Source organism: Pezoporus wallicus, unplaced genomic scaffold, assembly GCF_028554395.1.
Source record: "Pezoporus wallicus isolate ANWC-B61680 ecotype Strahan unplaced genomic scaffold, APGP_CSIRO_Pwel_v1 contig_227, whole genome shotgun sequence".
Taxonomy (NCBI): domain Eukaryota; kingdom Metazoa; phylum Chordata; class Aves; order Psittaciformes; family Psittacidae; genus Pezoporus; species Pezoporus wallicus.
In genome coordinates, this window is record NW_026635704.1 from 18900619 (window position 1) to 18913988 (window position 13370).

The following is a 13370-nucleotide window of genomic DNA, read 5'->3' on the forward strand; positions in this document are numbered from 1 at the left end:
GCTCCATTATTTGCAGCACATCTTTCAAGTTCAGCAGAAGATATTGAGAGAGAAAAGTGCCTTTTCTTCAGAGATAAACTGTTGAAATTACTAAAGTTTTAACATACGCCTGAGCTTCTCAAAATGTGGGTATTGTGACAAAATAATAACACAAGTATTCTCATACTGGATCCCAAATCTTCAGAACATGGCAGCCTGTGTCAAAGTATGCACAGAATGAAAGGACTGGTGAGAGAGAGCACAAGATTTTCCTAGCCACAGCAAGACTCAGTCCTCCCTTCACTCACCAGGATAAAACTCTCCCTGCTGCTAACAAGATTTAACTCTTCAAAAGCAAAATCTGTGCAGAAATGTTGAGACTCAAACGCTCCTGATAGAGGATAGCAATGAATGTCATGGAAGCAATCCAATGAATCAGTAACATACCGAAAAAGATATTTTTGAAAGAGTATTTGGGTTACAAAGTCAAGAGGTGAAAATGTGGAAAATGGCATATTTAAGGCCTGAAAGCCTAACTCGGTTGCCATTTTTAACTGTATTAAAGATAAAGTTACAATTACACGGTCATTTACTCCACATCCGCTGTTTCACTACATCAATTCCTGCCAATAAGAGCATACTAAAGAGCAAAATCAAGACATCACTAAATCATCATTCCCAGCCTTACAGTGTTTGACTTCACAGCCTGAAGTCCTGAACAAATGAAGTCTTCATGGAATCATAGAATGGTTTGGGTTGGAAGGGACCTTAAAGATCGTCTAGTTCCAACTTCCCTGCCACCTGCAGGGACGCCTCATCCTAGACCATGTCACCCTAGGCTCTATCCAACTTGGCCTTGATCACTGCCAGGGATGGAGCAATCTTCTCAACCTTATTACAGGAGCTACCATAGTGATTTACAAAAATGGCCCTGGGGTTAATCCAAAATTACATCTTCAGGGTCCACTCTCATTTTTCCAAACCTTAGGTACAAGCTTTACAATGTTTCATAATCTAAATATTTTCTTTCCTCAACAAAGGAAAAAAACCCTTCCAATGTCTACAACTTCCGGGCTTTGGGAGCCTTGCAGACCTGTTGGCTATGACAGAAAGCTCCCCAAACCAGGAATAATTTTAGAAATTCTCTCAAAAAACAAAGCTTTATCAGAAGTGAAAGTGCCAAAGCTCGGAAACCTGCACAGGTGTGAGTCCAGACAAATCTAAACACAAGCACCTTTAGGTGTCCAGAAAGCTAAGGCTCCTCGCTGATGCATTTGCTCATAGGACTTGAAGGCACACTGTACAGAGGGAATCATACGTTCAGATTACTATCTTTGCTACTTCCCATTTTCCTCTATTTTCTACTCACAAATCCTTAAAATCCACAGAAGTGTCAGTTCCTAATAGATCCAACTATCCACTAATGTCGTGTATTAAGTCAGAAGGGGTTTCCTTCATTAAAAATAAAGCAGTCTTGTTGGTTTTCTTCTTAAGATATTCATAGTTTTTAAGCACTCCTAAGGGTTTACTGATGTACAAGACATAACTGGCCAAGATACACTTTAGTCCAACACAGGAATGAATGGGCTCCATATAGATGCTGGAGTTAAACTGCACATTGTCAGACCAGGTGATCTGCCTTGCTGTTGTAACCTTAAGATTTAACAAGTGGTTGGCATCCTTCATTCCCACACATTCCACAAATACAACCTGAAAGTGTGAGTTGGCCCTACACAGAGGGTAAAAGGGCAGAAGGCAGTCAATTTGCTTTTTATCTGAGAGTACTGACAAATGAGGACAGAAACTTTTTGACTAAGTAACAATTCCTTCCCAGGGGTCCTGCTGGAAAATTGCAACTGTCATCCCCCTTTAGATTTCAATGTCCCTTTACATGCACAAAACACTAACCTCAGCTAAAAGTTCCCCTCAACTGTGTGTTGCTGTGCTTTCAGTTACCAGTGCTTCATGAGCTTTAAAAACAAAATACAATTGATGTTGTGGTTTCTGATGCAAAATGAAACCTAGAATCTAATTTGAGACATCAAAATCTAATTACTATTCATAATAACGAATCTTTGGCTTTGCATTTTCACCTGCAATGTTCTTGGCTATGGAAAATGTTCAGGTCTATTTACCAGTGTCTTTTTGCAGTGATGTATCATTTTTTGTTCTTAAGGAAAAAAAAAAAAGTATTTAAGTTGCATTACAGTTGATATCAAAATTCACTTTTATTTTCAGACTCAAACCTGAGGTCTCTGCCTCTCTGATCTAGGCAAATCTCCCCACAAAGTAACAGTGTTGCCCGAAGACTGTGTATCAAATCCAGTATGAACAAGTAAGCCCACTGTCTCACACACGCATGAAGAAACCCCCACCATTTCCCCATGCTTTTTATAAAGGTGCAGCCTGAGTCAGTAATTTTTTACACTTGCTTTACTTTCTTCTAGACTGATTTTATTCAAAGTATTCTTAGAAAAAAAAAAAAAGTAAAAAGATAAACACACTTCTGCTAGTAAATGTCAGAAGACAAATATATTCTTGCAGTCTTTGACCAACTTAGTCTTGAACTGAATTTACATCACCAAAATACCTCTTAATTGTGTTAAAACATTCTGGAAACTTATTGCACACATTTTTTTCTTTGGAAATTCACAGGAACCTTTTGCTTTGCAGTCCATTCTTCACTTGTGTGCCCTTTTTCTCTCTCTTTAGAAGAGTATATCAATTGCTTATTAAAAAAAAATAAAAATAGAAGTGTTTTGGCATGGCTGACCTGTAGAGATATGGAGCTAAGCAGAGTCAGTGAATCCACTCACTCTGATATGCACACATGATATGCAATTAAAATCTCCATTCACATTCCTACAGGGTTGTCAATCAAGAGAAAAGCCTTTTTGACAATATCCAGTGAAGCGTACCAACTAACTGCTGAACAGGAACTTAAACAGTAACAGCTTTTGTTGCTGGCAAGAACGGATTTTACCAAGATTGGGCTTGGTTTCTAAAGAAATAATTATGTTAAAATTTGGGAGGCTTTTCATTAAAAATTAAAATGTGTCACAAAGCTATTGTGTGAGAAGCGATCATATTATGTAATACATGAGGGTTATCAGATGTATGTGAAAAAAACCTTTAACCTCTTGACTGTAGAAAACAATTTAACCTTTCATATTTAGAACAATGAACAATGATCACAAGCCAGTTTTTTCAAAGATTATTCTAATTGCATGTTGTCCATTTGGTAGGTACCAAATAGCTTTTATAACATTATAAGCTGCCCAGCCACAAAACTAACACCGTGAAAGGCCTTCTACTGCCAAAATTGATTCTGCGAACCATTTATTACTGACACATTGGAAAATGATGTGTCTCAGTTATAAGTATTTTCAACTCTTTGAAAATATCCTAACTTTCAATATATGATAACAGAGAAAAGTCTTTGATAAACACCGAAGATGCTAACATTTACTTTCTAACACCCAGTTCAATAATGCACAACTCATAAGAGCATTAGGGCACTTTAAAATCAAACCTATGTAAAGGTAAAACCAGTAAAAATAAATAGGTCATTACTAATTTGCTGTTTGTGTTTTGAGCACTAACCTTGAACTACAGTTTTCAAACATGCTAATATTACTAAATATTGAAATATTTGCCCTCTTGCTTATCACACTTTGTAACTGAAGAGAGAGCAGATGCATCCTGACTATTAACAGTCATGACAAATTGCCTTACTAATGAATGTTACACACTGAAAGTGCCATAACTGATTAAACTACAATTTCCCACTACCAGATAGAGAGAGACTTGGGAACTCCAGCAGTGGACAACTCTGATGTTCTGCCAACAGGCCTTCAGGGCACAGTGTGGTATTTAGAAAAACACACTGCAGATTCCATATGAATATATTCTAAAAGACTATGTGTATACAACAGGTTTTAAAGAACATTAGATGAAACAGCTTAAGTTCGTAGCCGACGAGCCATGTAAAATGGATGTGTTTTAACAATTTTAGTATCATTACAAGGGTATGTTGAAGAATATTTCTGTTGGGTTCCTCTACCCTTTTCCCCACCTCCCCAAGCATTGCTTGTGCTTTGCTTTCACATAAAATCTTTCTTTTGTCAGTCTCTTTGTTGGTGCAAAATTGGCAGCAGTTCAAATTCAAAGCACTCCTATTCATTTACTGACCATTAAACCAATGTCATTCTAGTTCACATCAGCCAGAGAGCTAAGCTCTAAAAAACATAAAAGGCTTGCTTCACCACTGACGAATAATGTGTACATTTTTACAGAGCTTAAACCTTAATGCTTGCCTGAAACTAACAATACAGTATACCTTATCATTCCTTTTTCACAAGCAGGCAGCTGCTGAAATGCTTGCCACTTCAAAATATCAATTGCTTGCCAGAGTTGTCCTCAACACACCCTGTCAAACTCATGTATATTGTGCAATGAAAATGGTGCAGGACTGAAAGCTAGAAATTGTGTCAAATTCTGCTGTAAGGGTATGATGTGCAAAGAACAACGTATGACAACCGTAGAGACTACAAACAATAGCAATGGAGCCAGACACTACATATATCACGACTGTGCCTGTACATATTTTATTGTACGTATTATATATATAAAGCATGACAAATGTGTCATTGAAGCAACGTGCTACACCAAATAGAAACCCTTCAGCTAGTTAAGCTTTTTCATTTCTCTTGATGGAAGTGCAGTGGTATTTTTCTGCCCTCTGACCATTTGTTTGTAAATCATACAGCACAAAAAAAAAACCATCAGGTTTTCAAAATGAGTAACAGAAAACAAAAGGCAATACTACAAGATGAGATTTTGTTCAATTAACACTTTTTCTTTTCTCTAAGGACGCAGAGCCAGGCTACCTTAAAGAGTATCTGAGGCTATGCTAGACAAATACAATATCACTGTGCCCATAAATTACAGTATACCTAATTTTAATGCAGATAAGTGCTGGCCTATTGATTTGCATGTTTCCCTGGCAAAATGGAAATCCCATGTGAGCATGTTCTTTGTCTGTAGAAAATGCATTTTAAAAAACCTTTATGAATACAGCAATCTATGCTAAAAAGGAAAACATCAGTCACTAGTATAAAATGATGTATGGAACCTGGAGGAAGTAGTGCTTATATATACACATGTATACATGCATCTCTTTGTGCACGCATGTTACACAAGCATATAGTTGTTACATGAATACCTATTTACACAAGCACATAGTTAATTTTCTATGAAGTGTCTTAACTAACAAAAATTCAATTTCTAAACATAATCTTAAATTAGATGAGAAAAAAAAAAACAAAGAAAACCAACAAAAAAATCCCAAACAAAACCAACAAAAAAAAACCAAAATGAAAATTGACATACTAAGCAAAAAAGTAAGTTAATCATGAAGTGACTATAGAATGCTAATCTTAAAGAAACAACACATAGTTGCAATGAAAAAGAAATGTTTAGGAGGAAAAAGGAGTGCAACAGCCCACAACAGCATGTAGGTTGCAAAACCTGAACACACGGAATTCCATAAGGGTCATTAACTGATACAATCCTAAACAAAATGAATAGATATGCCATTGAGGTGTTAATAAATATTTTGGAAAGAGAATAGGTGTTTTAGGTGCTCAGGGTTGCTGACCTCTGCTGTGTTTATTAGTGGGACAATGATGCATTATTAACACACAGCAGCTGTACCTGAACTGCTGCCATGAACATAATAGCCTTTTATAGCCATCAGGGGAGTGAGATAGGAGGCCTTTATTAACCACTAGACATGATTAGCACATTATGTGAACTTTAGTAGGCAAATTATCTCTTATTGAAATATAATGTTGGTTATAACTAATTGTAAACATGATTTTAAAAACTTCTCAATGCAAAACTATGAGTTTTACTACCATTTAGTAAATTACTGCTGAGGCCAATTAAAAAATAATCCTTTTTTCTTTGTTCAACCTGTAAAAGCAACGGTGCCTCACAAAAATTTATTGCATTATGAGAAAACCACTGAAATGAAAGACTTCCACATCATGGATATTATTCTTCAGAACTATAAAAAAAAACATAAACAGACATTTCCAACACAATTAAGAAAACTACTAATGAAGAAAAAAAACCTTGGATTATAATTTCCTTCAAAGATAAAAAGCAGTTCTGAAAAAATCAGTTTGCCAATATATTTTCAAGAGTTAACTTGAAAAAATAACACCATGATCTACTTCAAAAAGCTTAATTTTGGGTAAGATTATCCCATTAGCCTTTGCAACTGAACACAGCACTGAGAGTCCATTATGAACAGTCTTTTATGCCCTAGCAGAAAGTCATTAACATAAAATAAATCATTAGCTTTGATATTAAGCCTCTCCTATCTGCAGGTTTCTATGACTAATATTCACAACTGTGTTTGCCAAATGATAAATTATACTTTTTTGAAAGGTTACTGTCCCTTTTCACCACTATTTTTGCTTTTACTATTTATTATTATTGCAGGTTGATGGAAAACAAATGATGGTATAAGAAGCAAATGTATTCTCTTACTCATGAACACAAACCTACGTGCTTTTGGCAGCTGTGACCAGAATACTACTTTGAAGCCAGCCACTTATAATAGAGAATAGAAATGAGAGATTCTTGGAGTAAGTTCACTTTCTTCAAAGTGAGCAGTATATAATGAAGTGGAAGCCTACATGGGTATATACATACACGCTAGCATTGATACAACAGGAATTTGTATGTATACATTATCTTCTCACTCTTCTGGCAGGAACTGTCTGGATAAATCTTTTGATTTACATTTCAGACTTCATACTTCCTTTACTAACCCATTTCCCTAAGTGCAGGTTATCACTGTCTGATTTCAAGAGTTCTGATTTCTTCTTGCATATAGAATAAGTAATGAGTTCATTGCAGATTTCCTTCATATAACAAAAATACATACCAGCTACAGTATCTTCCATTTAATCTTTGAGACCATATAATCATCAACAACAATAGCAGGAGACAAAATTACTATCACAGCAGCTCAGTTTCCAATGCTTAGCCAGCAGTACCTTTGAAATCAGCTACTCATAGCACTTCTGATTGGTAGAGAGTGGTTTAACAGCCAAGAATGCGAATGCTAAAACATTCTGACATTTCCACTAACCTGGATTTGTCAGATGCTCATGTAATTCAAGTATGCTTTGCAACTTCAAAAGCAGCGTGTTTCCTGGGAGCAAACCATAATACAAGGGTCTATAGCAAATCAAATAGCAGCCCAGTGAGAAATACTAAATGAACAGTTCGGGAACAGTGTTAGCATACGTGCAATTGAAAGATAAGATATAAATATTAGTATAGCCATATGAAATTCAAAAACAAACGAAAAATAAACTACTTAACACAAAAATAAGAAGCAAAAGAAAACCACAGACATTACAAATGCCGGTTGCACCAAGGTCTCTGCTGAAAAACAATTTTAACTTTGAAGAACTAATGAAGAGTTAAACACTTTATTCCATGCTGCTGACTAACTTAAAACTGATCACAACCAATGAGCATAAAATGCAGATATTTCAGTGGAAGAGGAGACAAGATTTTCTTCTGTGCACTTGCCGCTGTGGAAGGGCTATGTTTGTTGCTGCTGCTAATGCTACATAATCTGTGCCTAATCATAGATTAATGCAATACTGCCATTTTTCCACCAAATGCTGTAGGGAAAAAAGTTATGACCAAGAAAATCTCATTCAGGTTCAATTTGAATTCCACGCCTGAAAGTATTTTGCAAGCACTGCCATAATCAACAGTCATTTGGCGCTTCTTCTATAAGCCATGCTTTAGAACAGTTTATAACTCGGCATTTTTAATCAGAAATCACTCCTTGGACAGAAAATTGGGACCTAGTTGAGTAACTAAAACAGTATAATAGAACTGACTATTTCATTTGGAAGGTACCTACAACAATCCTCTACTCCAACTGCATCAAAGAAACATTTACATTTGGTTAAGTTCTTTTTAAAATGAGTATTTTAGTGTATGCAGCCCATGCTAGGCATCTGCAGAGCATGTGTCCACTTCAAAAAGATAAACAAAGGAGCCACTAATTGCCACCACTGTCAGTTCCAGAAGCCAACTTCTGCAGCGGCTACCCTCTCACCATGAGAAATGGTGCCTTCAGGTCACTCTTGAGCCATGCTGAGAGAGCAGTCAAAGGAAGCTTATTACTTTCACCACCTATGTTTTGTTATATTTTCCACCGATACAGGATTTAAATATCCAAGAATCTTGATCTAAATCTTACCATGATTAGGACATTTCTCTGCTTAATATAAAGTCATGCTTTAAACATAGTCCACTTTCCCATGCCTCTGTACAGTGTTAGGAAGATGAGAACATCCTGCTAAGATGGCAATCTGAGGACAGGAAGGTGCTCAGTTCTTCTTGACAAAGTGTGATTGTTCCCAACACGCACCGAATTCAAGGGGAGTTGGGACTGCCCAGTCCTCCACAGTATCAGCTCCTTAAGTCCTTTAAATGCAGCTCCAGCTGCTCTTCGGTTTAATGTAAACACCAAAGGTACTGCATGCACTGGAGTGTTTAGCTAATTCAGCATTCTTAATAGTTTACAGTTTTCACTTTTTTCAGAAGACCACATGATAGGCTGGTTGAGGGTAATGCTCTAGAGATGAAACATATCATTCTAGTAAGAGAATAAAATTTAATTTCTCTCAAAGTACTGAAGTTTAGCAGAAAGAAAAAAAAAATAAACTGCGAATGCTTTGGTTTATAGACATCATTGAGAGAGATTTCTCAGAAGCACATACATAAATCATTTTCTATATTCCACTAAAACTGGGACCACTTCTTTTCTGAAACACTGGAATTTAAGGAGGCCCACTTGAGGCTTGCCCGTAACTCTGAGACTACATTCTAAGGTCTAGTAACCCAGAAAAAAGAAGTCCATTTCCCTTGGTATTCCCTATCTGGTATTTTTCTGAAACTATCTAAAACACTTTAACACTGAAAAATCAACAGCACTAATGCAACTGTTTAATCTTTCCTATAAGAGGCAGCAACAAATTTCACATATAACTCTAATACAGTAGGGGACAAGGTACTTATCCAAGGGGGGCAAAAAAAAAAATAAATATATATATATATATAGAATAAACAAATGGTGATCTATCAGATAAACAATCTAAAATGCTGTCTAAATGATAACACAGCATTTCAGCTTTAGAGCGGTCCTTCAGAGCACTGGCTTGTCATCATTCTGAATTTTGGATAGAGAGTGGATACAAGCAAGCTCCTGGAAATAATGTACACTTTGTAAAGAGCCATGGAACACTTTACTTAAAGTAGTATCTATGGTAGGGTTAAGTTTACATAATAAATTATTCTAAACACTGTGTATAAATAAATATATATATGTACTTTTGCTCTGTGGAATTCTGATTATGAGATTGTTACCTGCTTACAAAGCACTGTATTTTATCGCCTTATCTACTTCTACCCAATGTCACTCAACTTTTTTTCATTTTGAAGGGTTTTACTTCACTCTCCCTCTTTTTCCCTCTTTAATCCTCTCTTTTAAAAACAGCTACAGTCTATCATTCTACCTCTGCTGTCTGGCTGTATTTTTCCACTGCACTGACAACTACCAGTGGAAACAAGAAAGATGAGTGGAGGCTCCTGTATTTTTGAACCAGGTAGCAAATCACAGAAGAATTTAGTGCATAACTCTGCAAGGCAAACCATTGGGAGCAGTAAAGAACATTATTTTCTCCATGCTGTTGGCAGGGGTCAGCATCCCTGTCATTAGCTGTGTCAAACTATAATTATGTAACTGCACTTTATGTGAGCAGACATCTGAAAACACTGTAAAGTTGCAAGTATGAAAATACACCAATCCTTCTTGCAGTACTGATTGAAGCGGTCTTTGGAGGTGACACTTTAATAAGGAAAGCCACAAGGATTTTATTTATTGCTCTCTACATAAACATGTAAACTTATCCTCTGACTTCTTCAAGAAGCTTGAAATCCCTGTCCATATTCTTCTATCACACTAAGACACTTGGATTATCAAAGTTCTTTCTTTTATACCATTCAACTCAATTAAGGAACATGATATTCCTTAAAATAAACTCCAACTGAACAGACTACTTGTATTAGCCTGTAAATGTCTGAAACGCAATTACGCTTCAAGTTTCAAGAGGCAAATGGTACAACCCCAACTCTAAATTTGTCCACTGCAAGAGCTCCACTGTTATTTCAAAGGCTGACCTATATACTGCAGCATACCGTCCATTCTGTTTGTTTGTATAGGAGATACCTCACACAGTTGTCATAACCAACATTGTTTGCATTGTTCTTTCACTTTTCGCTCTCCATAGGCAATGCACGAGAAACAAGGAAAAGCCTGCATAACAATATATGCAGAGTATAATGAGCTTTCACAGCAGATAGAGAAATGTTAGACTAAGATGCTTAGACTGCTATTTTAGGTTTCTAAAATAAAGATCTAAGCAGTCTTCTAAAACAAATCCTGCCAACTGAAAATTGTAAGATAAGAGGTGACTGAATCTACATTATTGCATTTCCTTTTGGCTACAGAGAAACATAGTAACTCCCATGCATGTCCCTGGGAACTCACTCATACACTGTGAACAATCACCTGAGCTGGAAAAAAAACACCTCTTAGTCCTAACAGAATTATTAGAAAACTTAAAAGTGTAAAGATTTGTGGAATGCATTCTAAATTCCCAGCAGCTCAAGCAGACCTAATATGTAAAGAATCAAAGTCTGCCATACTTGTAGAAAAAAACCCAAAACAACTCACCCCAAACTCCAGGTATGAAAACAAGTGCTAAATCCTTCTAAGTGACCAAAGTGAGTTTTAACTAACTTTACAAGAAACAAGATCCAGTTCTGAATGAGTTTTGCAGGTAAAGACCTAATCAAGACCACCATACCAACCAAGAACATGGATCCACCATGCTTCCGCAATCCCCTTTCCTGAGAGAGATCAAAACCAAACACTCCACCAAACTTACTGAACACAAAATTCCTGCAGGCCTCCTGCCCTTCTAACTCCCTAGATACACACAGCACGGAAATGAGTGGCAGAGCAATACTGTAACATGACGACACGTTTAGAACAAGTCAGATAAGTTTTCACAGCAATGTTAATCATGCTGGGAGAAGGGAGAGAGTGAAGGGAGTGAAAAATGAAATGCTCTGCAAATGTATGCCTCCAAGGGGCCTGGTAAAGCTACTCTGTCCATTTAATGTGGTCAGCGGTCAGCGGCAAAGACTGAAAAAGACATTTGTCCTATACTCGGCATCTTACATTCCTGGTAAGTCTTTTCCAAGCATAAAACATATGTCTTATGACTGTGCATTTTTAAGCACATTATCAGTTCAGGCAAAGTGAAACAGAAGAGTTGCAACTTGTCTACAGAATGAGTGTCTCATTTGCATTTAAAAAGAACAGTTTGCTCCCTCATACATGGCATGACTTAAAAGAAGCTTTAACCACCCAGTAAAGAAATTCTGAAAATGACCTCCTAAATTAATTTATTCGATTTGCAGTGCAACCCACCAAAAATGATTTAAGGAACTTAATTGGAAAATGATTTAATATATTAAAGTAATTCCTGATTTTCCAAAGCATTTAACTTTTAAATTAAATCTGGCCCACTATCTCAAGAATGATGAGTGAAATGTGTATTCAAGTCATTACCTTCTTTTTGAAGCTTTAAATCACTGATAGGTTTAATAACATTTGTCCAGTTTCATTGCCAAATGGGTATTCAGACACTTTGGTGCTTATGCCATTAATATTAGCCCAAGCTTTTCATTTGGCAACACTTTACAGTTATGATTTACAAAGGCAACAGAAAAAAAACAACGGCAAGCATCAGATCAAAGGTGGCAGTAGCCTCATGATTACTTGGAGCACTTACAAAAAATTCATGCACACATAGAGGCTCCTGTGCAACTGGACTCTTCCTGCTGAACAAAGTTCACTCCTGGCACAAACTTCCGATCTATAGGGCAGGTTGGCCAGATGCTGCCAAACAGCCACTTAAAACACCGCTAAGTCATACCTCTGGGACCTCTCTCGAGATATCCTCAGGCATCCACCACAAAGGGCCAGATTCATCCCTGAATTCTACAACTCCATTGAGTACATGCGAAATGCAGCCAGGATGAATTTGGTCCTTTCTGTTGTGATTGGTAGATGCGACCATGTGGGAAATCTTCCCTAAGCATCGAGAGGGCTTCACCCCGGCGCGGCAGCGTCCGCACTGGAGCACCGACCACACGCTATTTATCCTGTTTATTTATCTCGGAATTGAGGCAGCTGCCCGCGGTGAAAGAGACGGCTCAGAACATCCCAGCGACACGTGAGCCCGTCATGACAATAGCCCAGCGCAGAACCGGGCGGGACAGGGCGCCTCGCCCCGGATGGGTAGCCCCGCTGGCCTCCCTCCGCATTCGTGACCAGCCCTGCGGTCGTTTACGAGAGAGAAACATCTGCCTGCCACAGGCTTCTACGGCAGGTTTCTAAGCTTAATGCCTGATCACGGGTGTAAACACATCTTTGGGGCAGCGCTCGCCCGCAGCTTTCTGCCCTGGCCGAGCTGTATATAAGAAGTGCTCGGGGTAGCTCGCACTTCCTGGTTATTTTCCTATGGCCAGCTTTTTCTCATGTGCAAAGCCCATTCCGTAACAGCAGAGAAAGTGCGGCTCACGTATAAAGCACCAGCTGGCTCCGGCGACAGAGGCAGTAACAATGCAGGAACCCCAGCCCCCTTCCTCAGCACCAAAAGTAATGCAAAGTGCTCCGGGATCGCCGCAATAACTCGTCGCCAAACCCGAGATTTGGGCTAGCACGAGTCTCCCCCGCCCCGGGACTCGGGGACCTTAAACCTCGGCTCCCCTCAGGTACGCACCCCGTTTTCAGCGGTTTGATCAAGTTACAGAGAAATTGATAAGGCTGTTAGTTGCACAGCCTGGACAAAGTCGAGCCAATGTTCTGGAAAGACTTCTCACCCTTATATACCCTTATCATTCATACACAGAGGTGTGTGTGTATGAGTATATAAATATATATATACACACTCATGTCACATACACATACACACAAACGTGCACCGCCGAGTACCACACACATGAACTGCCGGGTACGCGGCCGGGCAGAGTTTCCGCCGGCTTGTGGCGGGCGCGATCTTTATAAACAAGAGCCCTGGAAATCCAAGTCCTCCGCATAAACATCCTTGTCCACGCTGTTTCTCCGAAAGGGAAGATGTTATGGAAAATGTCTCCCCCACTCACACACTCACACTCCCCCCCCCCCCCCGCCCCAACTGCTCCAGCTGCCCGCCCCC

General features: G+C 38.4%; 1 protein-coding gene across 2 annotated transcripts in view; it reads right to left on the bottom strand.

The window, feature by feature from the left end:
• The window catches only part of TOX (thymocyte selection associated high mobility group box), a 225492-nt gene that overhangs the window by 211291 nt on the left and 831 nt on the right, over positions 1 to 13370 (bottom strand). Inside the window, exon 1 of one of the 2 annotated variants that reach the window (XM_057397850.1) lies at positions 12087 to 12234. The exons of the other annotated variant lie outside the window; for it this stretch is intronic. Coding sequence (XP_057253833.1) covers positions 12087 to 12230 — 144 coding nt within the window. The 5' untranslated portion in view covers positions 12231 to 12234. Of the gene's footprint in view, positions 1 to 12086; positions 12235 to 13370 lie in introns of those variants that run through there. 2 annotated transcript variants of the gene reach the window in all.